The following is a 26,622-nucleotide window of genomic DNA, read 5'->3' as shown; positions in this document are numbered from 1 at the left end:
CTGGGGAGCATATTACAGTGTCTGAGAACCCTTTCAGTGCAGAAGTTTCTTCTGGTGTTCAACCCAAACCTCCCTTAGTTCAAGTTCAGGCTGTTTCCTTTTACCCTATCACTTGTTACTAGGGAGAAGAGACCAACCCCCACCTTCTTGCAGGTAGTTGTAGAGAGTGAGAAGATACCTCCTCACCCTCCTTTTCTCCAGAAATGAAGAGGACAAACAGATATGAATTAGAAGTTTCCCCACCATCCTTCCAGTATATGGACCTGGCAAGACTCCTGCAGTCCTTACCAAATCCTCGTCCACCAAACCAGCATCCTTCCAAGGAGGTGCATCATGTGTCAGCTCTTGACCTCTCAACTGTAATCACAACTTCTGTCCTTCTCTCTCCTCTGTGGAACGCTCCAGTATGCTGATAAAACGTTCTAATGCTGACAAATTGGTACATGTGTTTAAAATCACTGTATTTGGGCAAAGAGGGACAGTGCAGGAGTGGACTTGGAAGTACTGGGTTTATGATTGGATCCAAAGATCTGAGAGGTCTTCCAATCTAAATGATTCTATGCAAAACTCTATGAACCAGTTGCAATGAAGTACAGCCAAAAAATGTTTAGTCTAAGAGCCTTTAAGGGTTTTTACCCTGAACCAAGTGGAATCTTCTGACAAATGCTGTCGTTTCCAGGGTTTACTAGCAGTTGTACATCAGTAGATCTTTCTAGGATTTGAGAATAAATAATTCTGAAAAAAAAACCCTTGTAATTCATTTTGATCCTAAGCCAGTGTCAATTAATAAAGAAACTTAATGTGTTTTGATGTCTAATATTTCTAGTTTCCAAGCAGCAGCTTTCTTTTCTGAAGGCTAATTTGGTGTAGTTCAGTACAGGAGGACAGTTGAAGTGAACTGACTTTCCTTGGTCCAAATTGAAGTTCATGAAGTTCAACAAAGCCAGCTGCAGAGTCCTGCACCTGGGTGAAGGCAATCCCAAGCACAAATATAGGCTGGGCAAATGGCTTGAGAGTTCTCTTAAGGAGAAGGACTTGGGAGTATCAGTTGATGAGAAACTCAGTATGAAGCAGCAGTGTGCACTTGCAGTCCAGAAGGCCAACTGGCCTGTATCAGTACTGGGACCATTTCTGGATGGTCTTCATCAGGACATAGAATGTGTCATCAGTAAGTTTGCAGATGACACCAAGTTAGGTGGGAGTGTTGATCTGCATGAGGGTAGGGATGCTCTGCAGGGGGACTTGGATGGATTGGATTGATGGGCCAACGTTAACGGGATGAGCTTCAACACAGCTCAATGCCAGGTCCTGCACTTGGGTCACAACAACCCTAAGCAACACTACAGGCTTGGGGAAGTGGGGCTGGAAAGCCGTCTAGCAGAAAGGGACCTGGGGGTTCTAATCGACAAGTAGCTGAGTTCGGTTTTGTGTCTGTTTCCCCTTGTTCTGTCGCTGGGCACCACTGATAAATCTGGCCCCATCCTGTTGATGCCTGCCCATTCAGATATCAGTGAGCATTGATGAGATTCCCTCTCCGTCTTTGCTTCTCCAGGCTAAACAGCCCCAGGTCTTTTAGCCTTTCCTTGTAAGAGAGGTGCTCCAGTCCCCTAATCATTGTAGAGACATGAGAAGAGACTGAGGATCTCCCTTCAAACAGATTGATAGCTTCTGTGGTTCATATTTGTAAATATGATGTGTTGAGTCATCCTCATTCTGGCTTACAAATCAATTCTGTGAAGGATGTGGCAGTAGGTTAGGTTTAGGTGACACTGTCAAACTTCTCAAGTGTTTCTCGCCAAAGATAGCAGTGGAGATCTTGTCATGGGTTAACTGGTTGAGAAGATAAATTGTTTCTCAGAACAAAGCAAAGTAAAGGCCAACAAGTGCCTGCTGTTCAGTGGGTTCAAGAAGATCTAGAAAATGGGTGTCCTATGAGGTGACAGTTTGCTGCTACCACCAAGTGCTTTCCAGGATTCTAAACATAAAAGCTGACAAGTATATGAAGATCTCATAATAGTGAGAGCCAGGGTGAATGTCATCTGCTCCTGCATTTCTACTTATGTTTTCTGCATGCTTTTTTTGACGTTTGTTGATACGGATGAATTTACCCAGAGCTTCTAATGTCAGATGTTACAAAGCGAGCTTTTCAGGCATTTGTAAGCATTGGTGACACCTGTGACGGATTTGGTTGGGGTTTTTTTTGGTGTGTGATGCAGCAATGTGTAAGCCTGTCCATGGTAAGCTTTCACTCTGTGCTGTTTAAGTGTAGAAGCTGAACTAGTCTCAAATACTGACTCCTTCCTACAGATGGTGATACAGTTTGGAAGAAGCTTTACCTTGAGGGTGTTTTGTTTCCAGTGCTGTCATGTTTATGGACTTGAGATCTAATATACTAAATCTGCCATGTCCTACTTCAGAGTAGTTCCAGTTGTACAGATGCTCAGTTGTACGAGATGCCTGGTGGCACAAAAGCACATAGGGAGAGAGCAGCTGTCCCAAAAAGCCTGCAATAGAAACTTGGATACTGCAGATACACCTCTGAGCCAACTCCCTAAATAGTGTAAATGCTTACAAAAGTAGGGACATGGAAGGCAGATGCTGGAATGACTGAAGAAAAATGTCCTAGGCTGCCCCTAAATATCATAGAATCACAGAATGGTTTGGTTTGGAAGGGACCTTAAAGATCATCTAGTTTCAACCACCCACCATGAGACCAGTTTGCTCAAGGTCTTGTCTAGCCTGGCCTGGCCTTAGACACTTCCAGGGAGGAGGCATCCACAGTCTCCCTGGGCAACCTGTTCAAGCGTCTCACCACCCTGACTGTAAAGAATTTCTTTGTAATATCACAGGCTAACATTTTATTTTCCTCCCTGCTTAGTAGCATAATGGTTTAAAAATATTCTAGCCAGTGCTCTTTCTCCAAAATGTTGGAGAGACACCTTTAAATATGCCTTAAAAACTTCTCCAGTGATTTCCACATAGGCAACCTAAAATAAAAAGACTCTGTTAAGGGAGATTTTTAAAATAAACTTTTTCACAAAGGTTTTCAGTTTTTAAAAGTAACTTTTTGTTTGTGTTACCCCATATGTTTAAGCTCTGTCCTCTTAACCCTTGTTTATTTATTTTGGGTTTTTTTAACTGTGACATTTTTTAAAGAAAAGATCATTTATATTTTGAAACAGCTCTGGGTCTTCAGTTGCTCAGATCTATCACTAACTGCCTGTAGTCTTGCTTCCAGCATGATAAAGCACAGAAAACCAGCCCAACTTCACTTACTCCTGACACCAGCTGTTTCAGCGTGTATAGCTCTTTTGATATTGAAGTCAGTCTCAGAGAATCACAGTGTCACAACATGATAGGGGTTGGAAGGGACTTCTGGAGATCATATAGTCCAACCTTCCTGTCAAAGCAGGGTCACCTGGAGCAGGTTGCACAGGACTGTGTTTAGGTGGGTTTTGTATCTCTTCAGAGAAGGAGACTCCATCGCCTCTCTGGGCAGCCCACTACAGTGCTGTCACTCTCACAGGAAAGAAATTTTTATTTATGTTTAGGTGGACCTTCCTGTGTTCCTGTTTGTGCCCATTGCCACTTGTGCTGGGCACCCCTGAAAGAGTCTAGTCCCATGCTCTTGACTTCTACCTTTTAGACACCAGTGCTGATCAATAAGGTCTCCTTTCAGTCTTCTCCAGGCTAAATAGCCCTAGGTCTTAATCTTTCCTTGTCAGAGAGATGCTCTGGTCACCTCAGCATCTTCATAGCTTTCTGCTGGACTCTCTCCAGTAATTCCCTGTCCCTCTTGAATTGGGGAGCCCAGCAATGGACACAGTACTCTCAGTGTTGTGCCTCTGGACCAGAGTAGAGGAGAAATAGAACTTCTGTCAACCTGCTGTCCATGCTCTTAATACAGTCCAAGATGCCATTGGTTTTCTTGGTCATGAGGTCATATTGCTGGCTCATGGTAAACTTGTCCACCAGCACTCCCAGGTCCTTCTACACAGCTGTACAAGCCCTAACCTGTGTGGTTAGGAATGGGATTAGTCCTCTTCAGGTACAAGACCCTGCACTTGCCCTTGCTGAACTTCATTGGCTTCCTCTCCACTCAGCTCTCAGGCCTGTCCAAGTCTCTCTGTCAGCCACTCCTCAGTTCTGTATCGTCAGCAAACTTGCAGAGGGTGCCTTCTACCCCTTCTTTTAGGTCATGAAGACCTGGAAGCAGATGTGGGGCATGAGTGTGTTGAGCAATGCTGGATCCAGTACTGACCCCTGGAGAACTCTAATTAGACTCTGTGCTATTGATCAAAACTGTCTGACACTCTGTTATTCAGCCTGGTCTGAGTCCACCTCACTATGCACTCATTTAACCCACACTTCTGAATCTTCCCTTTGAGGATGTTACTGGAGACAGTGCCAAAGTCTTGATGAAGTCAAGGTAGACAACATTCACTGTCCTCTCCTCATTTATCCGTCTGGTCATTGCGTCATAGAAAGCTATCAGATTGGTCAAGCATGATTTCTTCTTGGTGAATCCATGCTGACCACTCACTGTAACCTTTTTGTTTGTTTGCTTGTTTTACTCCACATGCTTAGAGATGACACCCAGAATAAGAAGGGAGAGCATAAATAAGAGCCTTATGCATGATGTTCTGAAGGCTGCAAAACTTTGGCTTTCCTGGAGCTTGCCTGTGCCAGTCTTTGGATTCCATGTGGATTTCCAAATTGTCTTAAAGCCTTCAGTTGTGAAAGATATTGCTTGTAAAATACTTTCACACCTTGAAGTAACACATCATGCAGAGCTGCTTTGTAGGTGTTTATATTCTAATAAAAATTACCACTTCACCTTTAGCTTATGATGAGTTTACTTCTCTGATCTGGAATGCAGCTTTATTTAACTTATGGCTTTGTCAGGAAGTTACTGCATCATCCAGTGTCCTGTAAATTGTAGATGAAGCAGTACAGAGAGACATGGAAGGGTGGCTCGGAATGTATCTCGGGGAAGATGAGACATTACTCATCTGCTTAAAGTATTAGAATTTGGAAGTAAAGATTTAGTGAAGCCATGGGTATTGGTATAAGGAATACTGATTTATATCCTTTTATGTCTTAGCACAGATAGAATCATAGTCATTTAGACTAAAAAAGATAATTTTTAGACTTTAAAGATCATTTAGACTTTAAGATCATTGAGTCCAACCAGTAACCCAGCTCTGCATGTCCACTGCTAAACCAAGTCCCTCAGCACTACATCTACACAGCTTTTAAATCCCTCCAGAGATGGTGACTCCACCACTTCCCTGTGCAGCCTGTTCCAGGGCTTCACAACTTTTGGGGAAAAAAAAGTTTTTTGATGTCCAGCCTAAACCTTCCCTGGTGCACCTTGAGGGTGTTTCCTCCTTGATACATGCACTTGTAAGACAAGAGCCAGCTGGAGTGCCTGGCACCCTGTATTTCACACTGAATGGATGGGGAAAAAAGATTTTCAGGAAGCAGGAGATATGTGGGAGTAGAAGGTGGGAGGAAAGCTTATTCTCTTAGATGGCGAGGAGAAAGTAACTTCACACACTAGTCAGCCTTGCCTTGGGAGTAGAGTAGTCTCTTATTTCATCTAGACCAGAAAAGACTTGTGTTACGTTAACACTCCTCAAGCTGTACAAATACAGAAATCCCTGAAGAAATATCGGTTATCCCAACATGGTAACAGAAAGGAAGCATTCTCAAGTGTTTAGCATAGACAATCCTTAGCTAAATTGTCTGGATAATTACATGCTTGAAAATGGAGTCAGGTTTTGTGGACTTTGCTGCTAATAATTTATTTCTGCCATCAGGCTTTGAAGGTAATAGGGACTTAATTTCTGGACTGTCTCGAGAGCATAAACTGGTAGAGTAGATAGAGCATTGGTATGTTGAGTTCTCAGCCTTGGGAGAGTTTAATAGGACTTAGTCCATGACTTTCTGTGTGATGGAAACATTATACTGGGATTCAGGAATTGTAGGTTTCTACTACTTGCATTCATAGATTGCATCAGTTTGGGAGGGATGCTCAAAGGTCACCTTGTCCAACCCCCCCCCCCCCCGCCCCCCTGCAGTGAGCAGGCATACTTCCAACTAGATTGGGCTGCCCAGGCCACATCAAGTCAGCCCCTTGCCAAATCAGGCTCACCTAGGGCAGGCTACACAGGAGCACATCCAGATGTGTTTTGAAATTCTCCACAAGAGACTCCACAACTTCTCTGAACAGCCTTTCCCAATGCTCTGTCACCCTCACCAGGAAGAAGTTTCTCCTTATGTTGAGGTGGAACCTCCTGTGTTCCTTGTCCTATTACTGGGCATTGCTGAAAAGAGACTGTCACCTTCATCTGGACACCCACTTCTCAGATATTTATAGACGTTAATACGATCCCTTCTCAGTCTTCTCAAGACTAAACAGCCCCAGGTCTCTCAGTCTTTCCTCACAGGAGAGATGTTAAAGTCCCTTAATCACCCTCATAGCTCTGCTGTACTGTATCCAGTAGACCCCTGTCTGTCCTGAACTGGGGAGCCCAAAACTGGATACAGTATTCCAGGTGTGGTCTCACCAGGGCGGAGTAGAGGGCGTGGTCATCTCCATGATTCTGTGTTGGGATTTTTTTGTTGATACTGGAAATATTCTGTTCTGATTTTCATACACACACACACATATATATGTAAAATACGCACACACATCTATGTATTTCTCTTGTCATGCTGCTGTAACAGCTCACAGAGGAAGGCTGCATTAAATTCTATTCGGTCTCTGTGTTCCCACAAAGGCAATCTTGTGGGTTAGCCTGAGGGGAAAAATTATGCAGCGACTTCTGTGACTTTCTAACTTTCTACTCCTTTGTCATCTCTTTAAGACTGTCTTCACTTTCTCAGAAACACCCGAGAGCCTATGGCTGTCAAAATATTTAGACTTCTAATTCCATGGCTATCTATCATCAGCTTTTCAAGGACAATTAATTAAAAAAAAATCAAAACTTCTGGCTTTGCTGCATCCTTATCTTTGTGGCTAAAGAATCCATAAATGACTAGTTAACTTTTGGGTTTTTTTCAGCCTGTTCGTCTGTTAGTGTGACTGTAACTAGGCTGAATAGTTTTCATCTATGGAAAAATCTTTCTTGGCTGGACCTTTACTAGCCATTGTTACTGGTAATGAGAGGACAGCATGAACTTAGGATGTCTGCAAGAATGACCTCATTCAATATCCTGCAATTGTTAATGGGGTTAGTTAAATTCAGCACATGAGGGATGTTGTCCTCAGGGCCCATCTTGGAGCTGGTGAAAGCTCTGGTTCTCTGGTGGGTTGTCTGTTGAATTTCATCAGTATTACTGAAAGCAAAGCTGAGGAGTTGGTGTGGAACAAAGCAACAGCTTACTTCTTAGAGTTTAAGAAGTGATGATTTTATTGACAGTGCTCAGTTTGCAGGTAAATGCAGATGACACCCATTTGGGTGAGAGTGTTGATCTTCTTGAGGTTAGGAAGACTATAGAGGGACCTGGGTAGGCTGCATTGATGAGCTGAGGTCCTGCAGTGGGGTCACAACAACCCCATGCAATGCTACAGGCTTGAGGAAGAGTGGCTGGAAAGGTGCCCAGAAGACAAACACACGGGGATGTTGAACAACAACTGGTCGTACATGAGCCAGCTTGTGCCCAGGTGGCCAAGAAGGCCAACAGCCTCCTGGCCTATATCAGGAACAGCATGGCATGCAGGGCTTAGAGAGGTGATTGTCACCCTGCACTTGATACTGGTGAGGCTGCAGTTTGAGTTCTGTGGTTAGTTTTGGGCCCCTCACTCCAAAAAGGACATAGAGTTACTGCTGCGTGTTCAGAGGAGGGCAGTGAATTTGGCGAAGGGTCTGGAGAAGTTCTCTGACCAGTGGCTGAGGGAGTTTGGGTTGGTTTGCCTAGAGAAACGGAGGCTAAGGAGACCTTCTTGCTCTCTACAACTGCCTTTCAGGAAGGTGGGAGTGGGTCTCTTTTCCCAAGTAGCAAGTGATAGGATGAAAAGAAATGGCCTCAAGTTGTTTAGGTTGGACATTAGGAAAAATTTCTTCCCTAAAAGGGTTATCAAGCCTTGTAACTGGCTGCCCAGGAAAGTGATTGAATTGTCATCCCTAGAGGTGTTTATCAGATGTGCAGATGTGGTGCTTAGGGATATGGTTTAGCAGCAGAATCGACAGTATTGGTCTCAATGATTTTAAAGGTCTTTTCCAACCTAATAAATAGGTTTATCTCTGATAAATTGTGCCTTTTGTTCACAGTAGTGCTGTATTGGTGTCCTTTCACTGCAGCGTTGTCATGCACTAGGATAGTACTTTAGTGCTTCTCTTGTTTGTATTTTAAGCTGAGTCACATAGTGTGGATGACTTATTTTTGGCTGTAAGCTAAGGCCTAGATGCAACCTTCGTATGGTTCCTGTAGCCTGCTTCTTATAAATAAATGAAGTGCTTCATGCTGTTGCGTGCTTGAAGCTCTTGGGAGATTTTTCCTCTTTCCACTATTCCACTTGCTTGCCTAGAAATTCTCTTGGTCATCAGATGCCTTGGTTTGCTGCAACATGAGATCTGTGGTGTTGTGTTGCTGGAAGGCCTCCATGATACCTTGGTGTAAAAGCAAGCCAAGTGAGAGCACATAATTCAGAAATGACCCAGGCATGTGGCTCCCTGCACTGGCAGTAGTGCAGGCATCAGCTGCCAAAGTTGTTTCTGCTCTGTAGGTAAATTCATGCAATACAGCTGTCCAAAGCAGAATATTGGTGCTTTGGAAAACTTGCAAGACATGTTCTCTGACACTTTATTTCTTCAGAGATGCATTAATCAGGGTTCCTCAGAAGCCATTAGATTATGTGCTAGTTCATTCCTTTATGAAAATGCTCTGGAGTTAGTTGTTTCTGCAAGCAGTAGAGCTTCTGGGAGACTAATTTTTAACAGGTAATCTGGTGGGAATAGAGCATTAAGCATCTGTTCATTTTCATAGCAGTGTTCATGTGCTTCACTGAGCCTCTCTTTCTCATTTGTGCTGTACTGAGCCTGCACTGAAGGATGGAGCAAATAGTCTGAGGTCTTGTGTAGGACTGGAAGGGATGGACCCCGCATGGTTCATCAAATCCAGTCCACTGCTATCGTAATCGTAGAATGGTTTCAGTTGGAAGAGACTTATAAGATTGAGTGCAAACTGTGTTGTGTGATGTCTGGTCTTAATCGTTTCACTTATAAGCTCATTGAACAGTCTTTCAAAAATAGAATACTGGGTCACTTGGTTTTTTACTTCTGGTCAGAGCAGGGAGAGTCCTTTTGTGGAAGACTCAGCTTCAGACCCTTTAGTATCATCAGTGAGAAACTGGGACTATCCCAAATGTGTGCCCTCTTTTAGGAAGAGGGGGAGAAAAGCTTCATTCTATTCAATTTTTCAGTTTTACCACGTTTAGAGATGAATCACAAATGTGTATTGAACGCTGCCCCTGACTTTAATCTGCTTCATCATGTCTGAGTCAGATGCCCAGAAAGGACTTTGCAAGTAAATCTATTTAGTTGTACTGCTATAGGAGGGCATTTGTAAGCAGATTAGCCATAGCTCAGAGTCTCTGTGAACTGTCTGACTGAAGGAGATCTTCCTTGTCTTAGCTGTGGCTGGATTTATTAATAGTTTGTTTGCAAATACTTGTCAGAAACTTTTTGATATCTGAACCTGACAGTTGTCATAATATATTTAACTGGTTTGTGTGAAAAATTGTCTTCCAGTAGCAGTGCTGGGGAGTTCTGAATGTGGTGGATTTTAGCCAGGTTCTGATCTTAGGCTTCCCAAAATATTTATTTGGGAATGCTCTCAAAGAATCTTCTTTATAGCCATCACAGCAGCCATAAAAGTAAGTTGGAATATCTGTTACCTTTCGTAAGTAGCAGCAGGAATATCTCTCACTGAATTTAGTAGTAATCTAGAGTAAGGCAAATCGGAGATGCATAGAAAGGTTTGGGTTGAAAGAGACGTTAAAGATATCTAGTTCCAGCCCCCCTGGTATGAGCAGGCACATCTTCCACTAAACCGGGTTGCTCAAGGCCTCATCAAACCTGACGCTGAACGCTTCTAAGGAGAGGACATCTGTGACCTCCCTGGGCAACCTGTTCTAGTGTCTCACTACCCTTACTGTAAAGCATTTCTTTCTAATATCCAGTCTAATTCTCCCCGTCTCAAACTTCAGTCCATTCCCTCTAGTCCTATCACACCATCATGTTGAGCTACTGCTTAGATTAAATGTTCTGGGAGTACACATTAACTGAAGACTGGCGTTGGTAAAGCACTAACAAGCTCTGATCTTAAAAAACATACAAGCTTGAATTGTTGCCAGGAAAAATATGCATTTCCTTTCATTTTCATGATTGTGGACAACTTTCCCTTTTTATTTTTTTTTTTCTTATATTGAGGGTGGTGGGGTGGAGAAGGAAATGAATTATACTCTGGAACTGGGAAATGAGAGCAATTAATCTCTGCAGCGGTGTGTAGGCAGGAGGGACTATTTGTTGCATGACAGCCTGCTCTCAGAACTGAAAACAAAGTAGGTTGTTTGTGTCTTTTTATGTCCTCGTCCTAGTTTGCTTTAGGACAAGAGCATTTACCTCATGACGCTTATTTTTGAACTTTATACTGGAGGCAGTGTTCACATTCCATTCAGTCTTTTACAGCACTGAGAAGGGAGAATTAGTCAGCTGTTCTTTGTTTTTATTTCCCTGACTCTTGAACAGGGTCCAAGCTTGCTCCTGAGGTTTTTCATCTGGATCAGGCTGAATAAAACAGATTTTCTTGCAACTGAAAACCCTTTATTCGCAAAAGGTTATGATAACCAAAAGAAACCAAGCTCTCCCCCACCCCAGTTTTAGTTTTGGGGGATGGGGACCTCCCGCTGTCCTGTTCACATTAAAGTGGATTCTTAGGACATTTATTTAAAAACGAAACAAAAAATGAAAGCTATCATGTTTGTGCCTTAGCAGAACATGCCAGGATGCTGTTGCTAAGATAATGCATGCTGATTCTGGCATAAATAGTTCCTTGAGCAGACCCTACCCTGAGGAGTTTGAGCCCCAATCCTTTCTCTCCTGTATAGGAACAAATCAATGATTCGAAGGAGGCTGTGTTGTCTCTCGGTGCTGTTGTGTTGCTTTTTGAAAACGTTTTGTAAGTTAGTCCTTAAAGTGGGATAATTGCTTTCAGCATTTGCAAGTTAAATGAAGAAAGCTCTAATTAGATTTTATAAAGTGGCTTAGCATGTTGAGAAGGCTTTTCATAAAGTATACTGTGTATTCACTTGGCGTTGCACAACTGAATCCCGTGTAGCACTGACGAAACCAAAAAAAATCCTATTTGGCCCTGGTCACTTCTGAGTGCTTAAAGGATTGAAAAGCCCATCTGAGGTACTCCCAGCTGTAGATGATGTCTTCTTTCTTCAACCATCCCACCCTCATCAGGCCATTTATCTCTGTTTTAGAGACAGGAGGAGTTACATCAAGACTAACCTGTTTAAGGAAGGCTGTCAGAGTCGAGCATAGAAGCTTGGCATTTTGTATGGCTTTAAAAGGGGGCTGTGGCACACACTGCTTAATCTGTCGTGGCTGTTATTGTGCTGTGCTAATTGCACGGTGGTGCTGGGTGGCACAGAGCCATTCTGTTCAGGTTAGCCTCAGCTCCGTGTGGGTGCTTTTGAGTTCCACAGAAACCGAAGAGTGCCCGTGCTTAGTAATCTGTGGTATTGTTTTGGTGTCCTGTAGGTTAGAAATGTGATATGCTAATGCTCTGCTATTGCCATCGCAGCCTTGGCATCAGTGGAGGGACTGGACTGGCCAGAGCAGTGTCACACATTGCTTGCTGACTGAATAAGACCGTAGCCTAGTCACAAGCCTCTTTCACGTGTGGTTTCTGCAGTGTGCATGCCAGGAGCTTCCTGATGAGAATTGGAAAGAATCCCCAAAGCTGGTGTTTGTTCAGATCGCTTGGGTACTGTTGTTGCATGTGGCTTACAATCCATTTTAACCAAGATGTGCTCTGTTTGGGAATTGAGACCTCTGCTAAATCAGTCAACCAGTTCTTGAAATTTCATCTACAGAAATGTAGATTCTACTTGCAAATAGCTTTGAAGACAGTCAACAAAGCTAGGTTTAAAAAAATACACTTAATTGATTTGTTATCAGTTCAGATAACCACAGGAGGAGATAAATAGAAACTGGTCACAACTCTTAGTTGCCTTCTGCTGTGCCCAAGAAGACATGACCGTGTTTGTTCTTCTCTTGTGGTTGTCAGTGTGCAGGTAAACCAGTCTTTATTAGAATCATGGAATCACAGAGTTCTTTGAGTTGAAAGGAGCCTTTAAAGGTTATCTGGTCCAACCTCCCTGCAATAAGCAGGGTCATCTTCTACTAGATCAAGTCGCTCAAAGCACTGTCTGACCTGACCTGAAATGTTTCCAGGTATGGGGCTTCTAACACTTCTCTGCACAACCTGTGCTAGTGTTTCACCACTCTCGGCATAAAAAACCCATCTTCCTTGCATCTAGTCTAAATCTCCCCTCTTTTAGTGTAAAATCATTTGCCCCTTGTCTTGTCACAACAGGCCCTGCTAGAAGGATTGTCCCTATCTTTCTCATAGACCTCCATTAAGTAGTAAAAGGTGGCAATAAAGTCTCCCTGGAGCTTTTTCTTCTCCAGGCTGAACAACCCCAACTCTCTCAGCCTTTCTTCATAGGAAAGGTGGCCGAGCCCTCTGATCATTTTTGTGGCCTCTGGACGCTCTGCAAATGTGTGGGGATAGCAGTTAGTATGTTCAGAGGAACAGCAAGTACTGCACCTGCAGTTTCTTTGGCTGTAAGTCCAACATTTGAATAAGGGTATGGAGATCTCTAGTTAAATCCAGTGATCTTGGGTGACGGGGCATGAACTCAGGGATTGTCAACCAACCTACATCCTGGCAGGAGGGGACAGAAGCTTGTTCTTCCACTCTCGAACCGTACTTGATCCCTTCAACTCTAGAGTCTTTTCTATCATGGTCAATTTTTCTCACTTTTTGTCTATAAGAGGTCAAGTTCTTTGAACACTTCTGGAATCAACAACCTCTTTCCCATTGTAATTTGGTGGGTCACTTTCTCCAATAAGAGCTGTGGCAGCATGTTCTTTGAACAACAGGCTTGCTGTTGTAACCGCCTGAAGTACACGTCTTTGGATGAACACTCACAGCCGCCCACAAACTGATTCACTTCACCACATGTGCCTTGAAGTGTTTTATTAATTTTCAGTCTGCCCAAATCTGTCTTTGTAAGTGGTCTTTGTGTGCCCTTTGAAGTGTATACATACTACAAGGAGTTCCATGGTCAAATTAAATAGCTCTCGAGTGAACACAGATTTAGACAATTCTCCTCTTCTGCTTCAAATGTCAAGCCAATGTATACCACTGTTCAATGGAGTCACTTACTCATATTGGTAAACTTGTAGACTAAATTGGAAACTTTTTGCAGGTTCCACACGATCTTCTAAGTGCTCTGCAGAAATAACTTCATTTATCTTTCAGAAAAGATTGAGTTGCATAAAGTTTTCTTTGTTACGAGAGAGTTCATACCATGGCAGGCTCTGCAAGTTGGTGGAGCTGAAGCTAAGTGAACTTGAGGTGATGAAGTTTCTGTGCCTGTGTAGATGAAATGATAGAACCTTTAATAGCCCTTTAAAAAGGCGGATATTATAAGGGTGAGACATGACCAGTACATCATCTGAAAAAAAAGATACTTTTCCTGAATTCTTTCTTAATTAAACATAGTCCTAGGAGTTTTGTATGAATTAGAATGTATGAAATAGCCAATGCACTACCTGTGCTGTTGATGTCAGTGACTTGAAACTATTCTTGTAGATGTTAAGTGTCATAGATTCATAGAATCACAGAATGGTACTGGTTGGAAGGGACCTCTGGAGGTCATCTAGTTCAAGTCTTCTTGCTAAAGCAGTGTCACCCAGAACAGGTAGCCCAGGATTTCAGCGTCTAGGCAGGATTGGAATCTCCCCAGAGAAGGAAACTCCACAGCCTCTCAGGGCAGCCTCTTCCAGTTCTGTGTCACCATCAGTGTCTGTACATAGACAAATTTCAGTTGAAGATGCAGCTTTTCTTCAAGACAAGTCAGGTCTGGAAATGGATACATTGTTCCTGAAAGTGCTGAAAGTGTTATTAGAGCAAATTCAGTAGGATTTACTTCAGCCCCTAGAGCACACAGAGGTGAGGCAGTGGGGAAAGATACTTAGATCGCTAAGTACAGTGAAAAAACTGCAGTGACCTGGCAAAGATGGGAGGGTTGGAAGGCACAGGTGGATCTTAACACTCTATCTACAAGGCAGCTGTGCCAAGGCAAGTACATGCTGTCTGCTAGGGGAACAGTGGCATATCCTTACGTGTTCCAGCTGCATAACTAGAGATGGACACTGTCTGCTGAGGTTATTTCTTGTGAATCAGGGGCAACCTTTGTGAATACAGGGATCAGTACATTTCGTATGAAGAAACCACACCATGCCTTTGGAACAGGGTCCTGAAGGTAACAGTTTGTGTTTTCTAAGGACAAGGTAAATTATGTTGCTGCCTTCTGTCAGCTTCTTCCTTGTGACCAAAGGCAATGAATGAACTTTTTGCTGCACTTCAGGATTTTATGCTCATGTTTCACTTCTAGCAGTGTTTGCTTTTCAGTAAAGAAAATTATCTTAATTACCATGAAGTAACTAATCCTCAAAGCTGTGATCACTGCTGACATAATGCTTCATATTTACAAAATATGAACAATTTAGCTCACCTCTTCACATTGCTGTTGGAGTGACTGCAAGCAGGTCCCTGGAACTGTTGTTTAATCAAGAAATTAAATTCCATACCCTAAGTATCAAAGTCTTCTCAACTACAAAGACGTAATACTTCCTTTTGTATTTTATCCAATTTAGTGGCGTATTCCATCAGCAGAATTTAAATTTCAGTAATAATTTCAGCTGAATCTTTTACATGAAATGATACAATCATGAAGTTTTTTTTTTCCACAAGGCTGTATTTAGTAGCACATGGAGAAGAAACTGTGCTGATTGTTTGGTGTGGCAATGACTACTTGCCTTTAACTCCCAAGTCTTCTAGTTAATGATGGCTTGTACTTCTTTGCTTACTTGAATAATCTTTATTTTTCAACAGGCTTTAATAGATTTTTTTTTTGTCTTTCATACTTCAGTCTTCTGTACATCTTGCCTTTCATTGTCACTTGAAATATTATGGGTTCTCATGTTGGCTTCCAGACTCTCAGAGTTAGCTAGCCAGCCAGCCTTGTTCTGGCATCTGAAAATTTATCGAAATTAGACAAAATAAAGCCAAATTAACTATGACATTTATAAGCATGTTTGTTATTGTGGTCGGTTTTTTTCCCCTCCTGTCTGATATTTTGCAATATAGTTTTGCACATCTTGATTTCTAGTAATTCAGAGCACAGGAGTATCACTCGTGCTTCAAAATGAGTGCACAAAGACTCACAAAATGCAATTTGGGAAGCATAAATGATGCTGCCCACTACTATGTATTATTATCATTATGTCATTGAATTAATTGTTCTGTGGTTTAGCTTGAACACCCCTAGATGGATAAACACATAATAATTTGACAGGAGCCCTCTGATTCTCTCTTCGACCTCATAACTCATAGCACTTTTGCTCACCGTGGGAAACTTCCTTGTTGTTGGAAGCTGGACTGCCATATCTATCTGTGAAGGACGGGGACTGCTTTTGTTACCTTCAAAGACCTATTATGGGATATGATTGCTTGTGGGAGTGCCTGCTTATGATCTGTTAGAAAACAACCTATTAATAAAACAGAGGCTCTTGTAATAGAGCACTTCTTAATCTTCTTCCTATGTAGCTATTTATAGGCTGTGACATCTTAATTTGCTTCTTGTGCATCAACTTCTGTTATTTTAAAAGATCAAGTAGCTTTCACATGCCTCTCAGAATTACTCCTGGAGGAGATGGTCTGTTTTCTAAGGTATCTTACCAAAAAGGCTTCAAGCCATAAGCTTGTTTAAAAAGGTTTTAAGGTTTTTGGTCGTGGCTTTCTAGAGGACAAAGAAGTTCTGCAATGTCCTGTTGTATAGATACGTACATGTTACTCCTCTGTTGGATTACAAGCCTTGAATTCTCAAAGGATTTCCAGTTGCAAATACCATTTACTTGCCCTTAGTGTGCAGTGACCTACCTGGAGCATTATTTAATATATAATTCTCTTTTTTTTTTGGTGTGGTTTTCTTCATTAGAGTGGCCCTAGCGCCAGGTCTTGTCACAAGATGTGCATTGACATTCAGCGGAGGCAGATCTACACGCTGGGACGCTATCTGGATTCCTCTGTGAGGAACAGCAAGTCTTTGAAAAGTGACTTTTATCGCTATGACATTGACACAAACACGTGGATGCTACTAAGTGAAGACACTGCAGCAGATGGAGGTCCGAAACTGGTGTTTGATCATCAGGTCAGGCTACACTGATACTTTTAATGCCAATTCTTAGTACCATTCTAATACCACTACGGCCATTAAACTGTGTCCTCAAGTGCCATATCTACATGTTTTTTGAACACCTCCAGGGACAATGATTCTACCAACTCCCTGGACAACCTACTCCATTGTCTGATCACCCTTTCAGTAAAAAAAGTTTTTGTGATATCCAACCTAAACCTTCCCTGGTGCAATTTCAGGCCATTTCCTCTTATTCTGTCACCTGATACTAGGGAGTAGAGACCAAGGCCCACCTCACTACAACTTCCTTTCAATGGTTGTAGAGAGCAGTGAGGTCTCCCCTCAGCATTCTTTTCTCCAGACTAAACAAAACCAGTTCCCTCAGCCACTCCTTGGAAAACTTGTTCTCTAGACCTTTCAAGAACTTTGCTACCCTTCCCTGGACACACTTCTGCAGCTCAATAGCCTTCTTCTGTGAGGGGCCCAAAACTCTGTGATCTGCACTCAGTTAGATTCTGACAGCATTGCACTTAATGCCACTGGCTACTGGTATTCAAATCAAATCGAGTCAGAAGAATCATAAAAGCCTTTCAAAGCAATTGATTTATTAAGACACATTTTATTAAAGCTCAAAGCACAGTTCATCTGGTTTTAATCAGTAGCCTTAAGCTAGGTTTGCAGATCAACTTACTCAGAAGACGTTAGGGAACAACTTGCAAAGCTGTGTATGGTACCTTTGGAAGAAGTAAGCTACGGAAATGAGGCCAGCAGGATCAGGATGCTTTCAGAATTGCTTATCTCTTGAAATTTGTAGTGTTGTTTGCTTTGTAGGGATTTCAATACCTTAGAGGTGTGGCTGCTAATCTTTTTAAAAGCCACACACCTGGCCACATATTCAAACTTTTTACTTGTATTGTTGTGTGCTTAATGTTTATTTTTGTATTCGGAAAAGGTGTTCTGTTCTTAATTGATTTTTATATAGTGTGGTCAAGAAGCAGCACTCGTCAGTACTCAGTTTTAAAGCAGCCCAAGAACTGCTGTGACTGTGCTAGCTGTTTTGTAACCAGAGCTGCTGGTTGCCAGCACAATTCCTGTTTCTGCTGACACCAAAAAGCAAAGATGTTGTCTGCAGAACAAAAGCCAATCACTCTTTCCCCTCTATTAATATCGAATACCAGGCTCCCAAGTGTGGGAGGAAGGGCAGAAGTAAATTGTCAGCTGGCAGGGCTACTCTGGGTACCTTGTTTGCCTGCTTCAGAAATAGTTTCTTTTTCCCCTGCTGTCTTTTAGGAATGAATGTCCTCCCTAAATTCTTTATCAATCTGCAGCTGCTGTTCTCTCTTTCAGCACCTACTGCGATAGCGCTTTTTATTTAACCTTCAGAAATGTGCTGCAATAGAAGTGTTTTGTGTAGGCTTTGCTGAGTAGCATCTCTCTATCTTACTGTAATCTTGTCTGGTTTGTTTTTCCTCCTCCTCTCCTGGTGTTTTGTAACCCTCTGCCTTGCACTGTGTCTGAAAACATCACCTGGAGCCAGGGAGTTGTCTGATTTGTACTGCAATGCATCTCTTGCATGCTGTAACCTGAATTCAAGTTTGGGGAACGAACATATTCCTGCTGCAGTCTCATCAGAAATCCTATGCCCCTACTTCATGTTGAAACAATGGGGGTCACACTAAAGTTATGCTGGGGATGGAATCTGAGTACCAATCCCATGCTGGTTTTTGGCTTGATTCAGCAGTGGTCAGTAAATTAACAGGGATTTTGAGTTTTTCCCCTGCATAGAATCATAGAACTGTTTTGGCTGAAAGAGACCTTTAAGATCATTGAGTCCAACCTTCAACCTTCAACCACCATGGCCATTAAACCATGTCCTGAAGTGAATGACTATTGTCAAAGGTGATACTTTGTTAAATTCCTGGCAAAAATGGCCATGAATCCTGGTGAAAGATTCCAAAATGCTTTTCCTTGAAATCAGCAGCTGGAGCCAAGTTTTTAGGTAGAGGGTACATTTAGTCTTTTTTTGTAACAGTAAGGTGAAATTAAACTCACATTTTAAATTAGCATTCTGAGCTTAATACCTGTCAACCATAAAGACACAGATGTTCTTTCCTGGTTATTAGAGGTCCAGGAGATGGGCAGAGTCCTGTCTGACTTACTAGGTATCACTTGCATGGGAGAGATGAATGCTCTAAAGATTTAAGATGAACCAAGTCTTAAAATTGCTTCTGTCATCCTTACAGATGTGTATGGATTCTGAAAAACACATGATCTACACCTTTGGAGGCAGAATTCTGACCTGCAATGGCAGCGTTGATGACAGCAGAGCCAGTGAACCACAGTTCAGTGGATTGTTTGCTTTTGACTGCCAGTGTCAGACATGGAAACTTCTGAGAGAGGATTCCTGCAATGCTGGGCCTGAGGATATCCAGTCTCGAATAGGACATTGTATGTTGTTCCACTCTGTAAGTATCCACACTATGCTTTGATTTCTGATGCCTGTCTTTAAGGACAAGGTGACCCACTTAAGTGGATGAGGGAAAGGCTGTAGATGTTGTTTATCTGGACTTTAGTAAAGCCTTTGACACTGTTTTTTACAGCATCCTCCTGGAGAAATTGGCTGCTCATGGCCTGGATGGGTAGAAGATTTTCTGGCTTAAGAACTGTCTGGATAGCTGGGCCCAAAAGGTGGTGGTGAATGGAGTTAAATCTAGTTGGCAGCTGGTCACTAGTGGTGTTCTCCAGGGCTCAGTATTTGGGCCAGTTCTCTTTACTACCTTTATTAATGATGTGGATGAGGGGATTGAGTGCCCCCTCAGTAAGTCTGCATAGACACTGAATTGGGTGGGAGTGTTGATCCACTTGAGGGTAGGAAGGCTCCGTACACGGATTTGGTCAAGCTGAATCGATGGATCAAGGTCAGCTGTATGAGGTTTAACAAAGGCAAGTGCTGGGTCCTGCACTTGGGGCACACTAACCCCATGCAACACTACAGGCTTGGGGGAGAGTGGTTGCAAAGTTGCCTGGCAGAAAAGGGCCTGGGATTGTTGGCTGACATCAATCTGAAGATGAGCCAGCAGTGTGCTCAGGTGGCCAAGAAAGCCAACAGCATCCTGGCTTGGATCAGCAATAGTGTGGCCAGCAGGAGTGTGGAAGTGACTATGCCCCTATACTCAGCACTGGTGAGGCTTCACCTTCAATCCTAGGTTCAGTTTTGGACCCCTCACTACAGGACGTGACACTTTGGGATGTGGATTAATGGCCGTGGTGGTGCTGGGTCGATAGTTGGACTTGATGATCGTAGAGAGATTTCAGCTGAATAAAATTTCAAGTGAAAACCAAGGTGGATTCTAAATAGTTGATGTTAATTGAGCAATGGTAAATAGACCCAAAGGCTCAGTTTGATCTGAAGAGTTTTTAAAGTTGGTAGAGAACTTCAGAAGCTTCTGGTCTGGTAGGTAGTTTGTAATAGTTACTGGAATGATAAACCTGACTAGAGCAGGGGCTTGCTGGATGTGTATTGAGGTGTACAGGTCTCATATTCCCTTTGGCTGAACACTCAGCTGCTGCTTGTTGTCTTGAGCAACTGTTGACTGCTGGGCACAGGTGGCATTATTGGAACATCATCCAGAGTCTGATGGAAAAGCAGAGAGATGGGAGGGTATTATTTAGTATTGAGTATTTAGATTATTGAGTATTTAGTATTGGATATTGAAAACGTCTTCCATTGCCTTGCCAGTTGTGCTTACCAACTGTATGGTTACTTAACATGGGAACTGCAGGGTGAGGGTAGTAAAGGGACAGTGGTCCGTGTCATGCATGTTCTGGACTAATTTTCTATGTGAGTGTTTCAACATGGACCTGTTGTGTGGATCCAGAAGAGGCCACAAAAATCAGAAAGCTGGAACCCTTCTGCTGTGAGGACAGGCTGAGAGAGCTGGGATTGTTCAGTCAGGAGTAGAGAAGGCTAGAGAATCATGGCCTTTCAAAACCTAAAGGAGCCTGTAAGAAAGATGGGGACAGACTTTTTAGAAGGGTCTGTTGTGACAGGACAAGAGGTGGTGGTTTGACAGTAAAAGAGGGGAGAATCTAAGGAAGAATTCTTTTTTCTTATGATTAGGTTGCACAGAGAGGTGGTAGATGCCCCATCCCTGGAAGTGTTTAGATTGAGGTTGCTTGAGGCTCTGAGCAATGAGATCTAGTTGAAGATGTCCTTGTTCAATGCGAGGGGGTTGATCTAGATGACCTTTAGAGGTTCCTTCCAACCCAAACCCTTTTGTAATTCTGTTTTTTTCAGAGGAATAGCACAATACAGAGGGGATTAGCATCAAACAGGAATGCACACATAGGTATGTGTGGTGCAGTGGCAGTTCCGCACTGAATTTACATAGTAGCTTCTGAGTTGCAGTAAATGGAGTTTGTAGAGTTTTGCTGACATAAAATTGTGACTTGAGGGTGAGGAGGAAAAGAATTAAAAGTAATATTGTGTTGTTCAAGTGTATATAGATGGAAAAGTTCAAACCTGACTGGTTTGGTAAATTGACTGACTTTATTTCTTTTCAAATGAAAGATCTGAATTTTTGTAGTGAATACTATGCTTCCAAAGCTTTTCATTTTATTTTTGTTTTGAGTGGCTGTGTACAATCTGGTAAAAACATTGCCACACAGCGTTCTGCATAGGTACCTGAGGGTATTTCATGTACATGTTGGTGGTAAATGTATGAATACAGGTTTCTATAAACACAGGTCATGGAAGCTTTAAGTCCTTTGCTGTTTTCTCAACCATTAGAAAGAAAAATAATCTACCTCTTACAGACTTTCCACTTGGCAGATGTGAAAGAAGTAATAAATGTTATTCTTGACTTGCTGCTTTCCATTTGCCTGTTCTGAGTTTAGTAATGTGCTGGTACCTGCATGGTTTCTCCTACAGTACGTCTTTTGTTTCTGATTTGCTTAATTATTTTTGAAGTGAAGGTACAACCTAATGGATTTTTAGACGTGGAGACTCTTAATTCTTTAAACTTGAGAAATGAATTGCTGTTCTAATGTTCTGAAGTTACAGTTTGATTACACAATCATTGAATTGTCAAGGTTGGAAGGGACCTCAAAGATTATCCAGTTCCAACCCCCCCTGCCACAGGCAGGGACACCTCACACTAGATCAGGTTGCTCAGAGCCCCATCCAGCTTGGTCTTAAAAGCCTCCAGGGAGGCGTAGGACAAGCTAACTATGTAAAATCTGTGCAGTCACTCTAGATCTGAAGCTCTTTTGGATCTGGATTTGTGGTCTCTTATACATCGTGAATCACAGACTGCTAGAATGCTAGGGACTGGAAGGTACCTCCAGAGATTGAGTCCAACACCCCTGCAAAGGAGGTCACACAAGAATATGTCCAGGTGGGTTTCGAAAATCTCTAGAGAAGGAGACTCCACAGCTTCTTTGGGCAGCCTGTTCCAGTGCTCTGTCACCCTCACAATAAAAAAAGGTATCTCCTCATATTGAGATGGAATTTGCTGTGATTCCGAAAGAAGTCTTTAAAACTGCATTTGAAAGGGGCTTTTTTGGGAGGTGAAAGAACTGTGAGCCCTTAATGATTTATCTCTTGCAACTCATAAAATCATAGATTGCACTGGGTTGGAAGGGACCTCTGAGGTCATCTAATTCAACTTCCCCTGCAGGAACATCAGGTTGCTTGGACCCCATCAAGTCTGACCTTGAATGCGTCCAGGGATGAAGCCTCCACCTCCCTGAGCAACCTGTTCCAGAGTTCCATCACCCTCATATAAAGAACTTGTTCTGAGAAATTGTAAATTCCAAAATCAGGAAGATCAGGAATCCAATCAAGAATTCTTAAGTTTTTATTGAGTTTGAGAAGAATCTCCACTGTTCTGCATGATTTTGTTCCCTGTGAATGTTTGCGGAGATGGCAGTAAAAGACACTTCCCAAGGTCCGATAGACCTGATAGTTATGGCGTGATTTTAAACTTAGAAGGAATGTATCTGTTAGTCTTTGATTTATTAATGTCTCTGTTAATGGTCACAGTTGGCCAGCATTCTTTCTTGAGCTTTGTAAAGACACGCTTTTTATTTTTCTGTTTTCTACCCTAGAAAAATCGCTGCCTGTATGTATTTGGTGGACAGAGATCAAAGACTTATTTGAATGACTTCTTCAGTTATGATGTTGACAGCGATCACGTGGATATCATTTCAGATGGCACTAAGAAAGATTCAGGGATGGGTAAGAGATAACTACATCTGTTAATTACTTCGTGTTTGGTACAACTTGGTAAGTGGGTGAAAGGCCAGCTTTGGTGTCCTGCAGTATCAGGTTAGCATCCTTAACTAAGCTCTACATACTCAAGTAAACTCCACAGTATATAGGTTAAACTTATGCCAGCTCTTTTGTCCTTCCTGTCATCTGACACTCCAGCACAATACAAATAATTGATGTCTGAAACCACATAGCATCTCAAAAGAAAAAAAAAAAAAGGCAAAATAAGAATTAAAAATATCTTTTTTTTTGAAACTCCAGCAAAGACAAACCAAAAAAAAAAAAAAAGAAAGAAAAAATAATTGTGTCGGTTTTGGGGGTGTTTTTTTGTTGTTTTTCTCCCTAATGCTCACCAAATGAAAAATACCATAAAATAGAAATAATCTGCTTGGTTTAAGATGCAGAAAGATGCTCAGAGATAGAGAATCGGGGTAGTGGGGCAGAGGTTGTTATGCTAGGCAGAAGCTTCCTGGAAAGATGAGACTGGTTGTCCTGTGGTTCTTGTACTAAATTATCGGGGAGGGACAAAAAAATGAAGGAGGGGAGGGAGCAAAGCTTCAGCCCTGTTTGGTTCCTGTCACTGGCGCTGTATACATAGGGCATAGTTCTCTGTACCAGAAGCCTTTAAAAACACCCACAAGGCATTGTAACATGGCCAGAAAGAGCTGATTTTGTACCTTTTCTCCTCAAATCTCGTAGTGAACTATGCTCTTTATTTCCAAAAAGAATTTCTGCATGTCAAAACACTTGATGTTCCTGTTACAAACACCCTGATTTTCAGCGTGCAGCTCAGCAGTTGAAATCTGTGTTACACCGTGTACTGCTAGGACAGAAGTTATGAATGTTTCTCATTATGTATATTTAGTCCCAATCTTGTTTACTCTTCCTCCACTTACCAAAATCCGAGGAAGCTAATTTATCTTGAATTTAGGCTGCTCTCTTATTTCGATCAGACTTAATTTTTAGCAAGTAATTTTGTAGAACTTTTGAAGTGAATTATTAATGGTTATGAGTTACTGTTTGCTCATTAATTTAGTTATGCCAATGAGGGAGAAGAGTACCCAAGCTCTTATCCTCCAGAGTCATTTATTTACATGAGTGCTTCCAAGAAAGAACCAGCCTGTCTTGTTGACAGTCATCTTTATTAAGGTGCCTGCATGTTGCCTGATGCTTTTCTACTCACACCCACGCACCGCTTGTTGTCCTCAGAGCTTTTAAAGAATTGTTTCTATTATTTATTACTGCCCCCCCTCCCCCAGCCATGAACTTGCTAACATTGTGCCATTTTGCTGTTTGAAAACTACATTTCTTTGCACCCAGAAGCTTTAAAGCATTGCTTGAAGATGAAACCTCTGTCTACTTCACATTTAAAGATACCCAACTTACCTTATGGCTGCAGAAGGCAGAGCTCTGCTTCTCAGCAAGTACATGAACTGAAAAGTTGGGTTAAGCAAATGAGACTCTAATATTTAGCCTTCCTCCCCATTCCCACAGGCCCTGAAATAGTGAATAGTAGACTTCAAGAAAATAGCTCACTGGAAATAATTCACAAGTAGATTTTTTAGTTTACTGTTCTCCCATGTGCCGTAAGTAAACAGATTTGAACATTTCCCTTGCTTTTGAAAGCAAATGCTAGGATTATTTGCATTTTAACAGAAAGAGAACAAAATGCTTGTTACATTCAGACAGCAAATCGTGACAGAACTATTTTCACCCAAAAATGCAAGTCTTTACTGTGTTCTTGTTAGGTAGTGATACACCATTTTGATCTGTATGAACAAAGTGATTCCCTGACTAGTCGCTGTGAAGTCTTAAGCTGCTCGGTATGATGAGTCAAGTTGAGGATGCCTGACCTAAATGTTCCTATAAAGTCCCATGATTACACTTTGTTCCTGGCTCACATGTGGCATTCAGTTCTATTCTTAGTTGAGCTATTTTGATTTTTACCCTTTCTAAAAAGAACTTAATTGTGCATTTGTTTAAAATTTCCATTTGGGTAGTGAGAAGATTTTTTTAAGTAATAGTAAAATGGGGAGTTAAGGATTACCAGTAACAGGCAATTGTTGCAGTGCTGGGAAACTACAGTAATAGTGTTGTGAGTTTGTGTTCTCCTCTTCTGGATTGAGGGAACTGGGGTTGGCTAGCCTGGAGAAAAAGTGGCTCAGGAAGACCTTCTCGCTCTCTACAACTGCCTGAAAGGAGGTTGGAGCCAGGTGGAGGTTGATCTCTTCTCTTAGGTAGCAAGTGATAGGACAAGAGGTAATAGCCTAAAATTGCACCAGGCAAGGTTTAGGTTGGATATTATGAAAAACTTCTTCCCTGAAAATGTTGTGAAGCCCTGGAACAGGCTGCCCAGTCAAGTGGTGGAGTGCCCATCCCTGGAGGAATTTAAAGGATGTGTAGATGTGGTGCTGAGGGACATGGTTTAGTGGTGACCTGGCAGTGCTGGGTTAACGATTGGACTTGATTCTATATTTATGCTGTATAGTGTTTCTTTATTTGTAACAATTCCTTTGTTGATACTAGAACCAGTTCCTTGTACAAGTGACATGTTTGAGAATATTGGGTGGTAAGGATCATTTTACATCTTCTTTCTTTGGAGTAAAGGACAGTAATTTCAGGAAGTTGAGATGTGTTTTTTTTCAGTCCTGGGACAAGTTTAATCAAGGTACAATTTCTGAAAGAGTTTTTGCATACAGATTTGCCTACTAAAAGTGTCTCCTGACTTGGTCCACTTTGAAATGTGGGTAGTCCTTGCAGCTCTTTGTGTCTGCCATATGCCGTTTGCCACTGAGCATGTGTGTTTTCTCCAGCTCATTGCATCAAAACCCGTGGTGCTTTTCCTTTGCCATCAAAGGAACACACTGCAGCGATAGGAAACCATTAGGGATGGCTATCTTCCTGCTGCATGATAAGTCTTGAGATCAAGAAATTGTAGTCTGCCGCAGAATGGAGAAAATGAGACAGTGGGAACGAGAATGCAACTGTGATAATGAGTTTGATGTGAAAGGCAGTAGTGGTACAAATTGGAGGAGGTGCAGTGCAGTTGAATAGAGGCTGTGGTTGTAGGAGAGGCAGAAATGTGTATGTTGATGGACATCCCCTTTTTGAGCAGTCATCTGCTTTTAATTCCCTTAAAAAGAACCACAAACAACAAAAAACCAAACCCCAAACCTAACACGCCTTTGCCACGCACTGTCTCTGAAGCATACACACGTGGTCTGGAGAGGCCACTGGTATCGGATGTCTTTGGAAGGCTGCACTGACAGCTTGTCTGACTTTCTTTGCACGCAATCCATGACTAATCATGGGCAGTCATTTCAGGTCTACAGGAGCTAATGGGAACACTTGTGGTCAAGGTTCCTGTGATAATCCTTTTTGGCCCTGACTCAGGTGATGTGTCAGAGCTGTTGGTCAGAGGGAGAATTTCCTGCTGCAAGAGAATCAAGATCATCTTATATCACTTGGCATCAAGTAACTTCCAAAGTCAAATGAGAACAAGCCGTAGATACTCTTGTGGCTGCTGTTGACAGTGAAGCAGTTTGTATGGGCAAAGTGCAAGTATCACTGTGAAGATCTCACATCTCTTGCTGGGGCAGGTGCTTGTTCCAGATACAGACTAGGGCACCTGAGAGGAGGTTTCATGGCTAAGTACCACGGACAGAGGCCCAGGCCAGAAAACCCTTGTGTAAACCAATACAAAATCAGAAAACCACTAATCCAAACAGATAGCTCTGCTAGGCCACCATGGGCAGAATCCAACTAAGAAAAGCAGTCTGAATATACCATTTTGATCATCAGTTTTCAGTTTAAGGTCCACCTTGCCAGTAGCCATGTGTCCCTT

The 26,622-nt window shown here is 42.2% G+C and overlaps 1 protein-coding gene across 1 annotated transcript in view; it reads left to right on the top strand.

Moving 5' to 3' along the window:
• The window catches only part of MKLN1 (muskelin 1), a 114,600-nt gene that overhangs the window by 63,246 nt on the left and 24,732 nt on the right, over positions 1 to 26,622 (top strand). The window contains exons 10-12 of the mRNA XM_054399953.1: positions 16,310 to 16,522; positions 18,751 to 18,972; positions 22,616 to 22,745. Coding sequence (XP_054255928.1) covers positions 16,310 to 16,522; positions 18,751 to 18,972; positions 22,616 to 22,745 — 565 coding nt within the window. The remainder of the gene's footprint in view (positions 1 to 16,309; positions 16,523 to 18,750; positions 18,973 to 22,615; positions 22,746 to 26,622) is intronic.

Source organism: Indicator indicator, chromosome 3, assembly GCF_027791375.1.
Source record: "Indicator indicator isolate 239-I01 chromosome 3, UM_Iind_1.1, whole genome shotgun sequence".
NCBI classification, from domain to species: domain Eukaryota; kingdom Metazoa; phylum Chordata; class Aves; order Piciformes; family Indicatoridae; genus Indicator; species Indicator indicator.
This window is presented reverse-complemented; position numbering and strand designations above follow the sequence as displayed.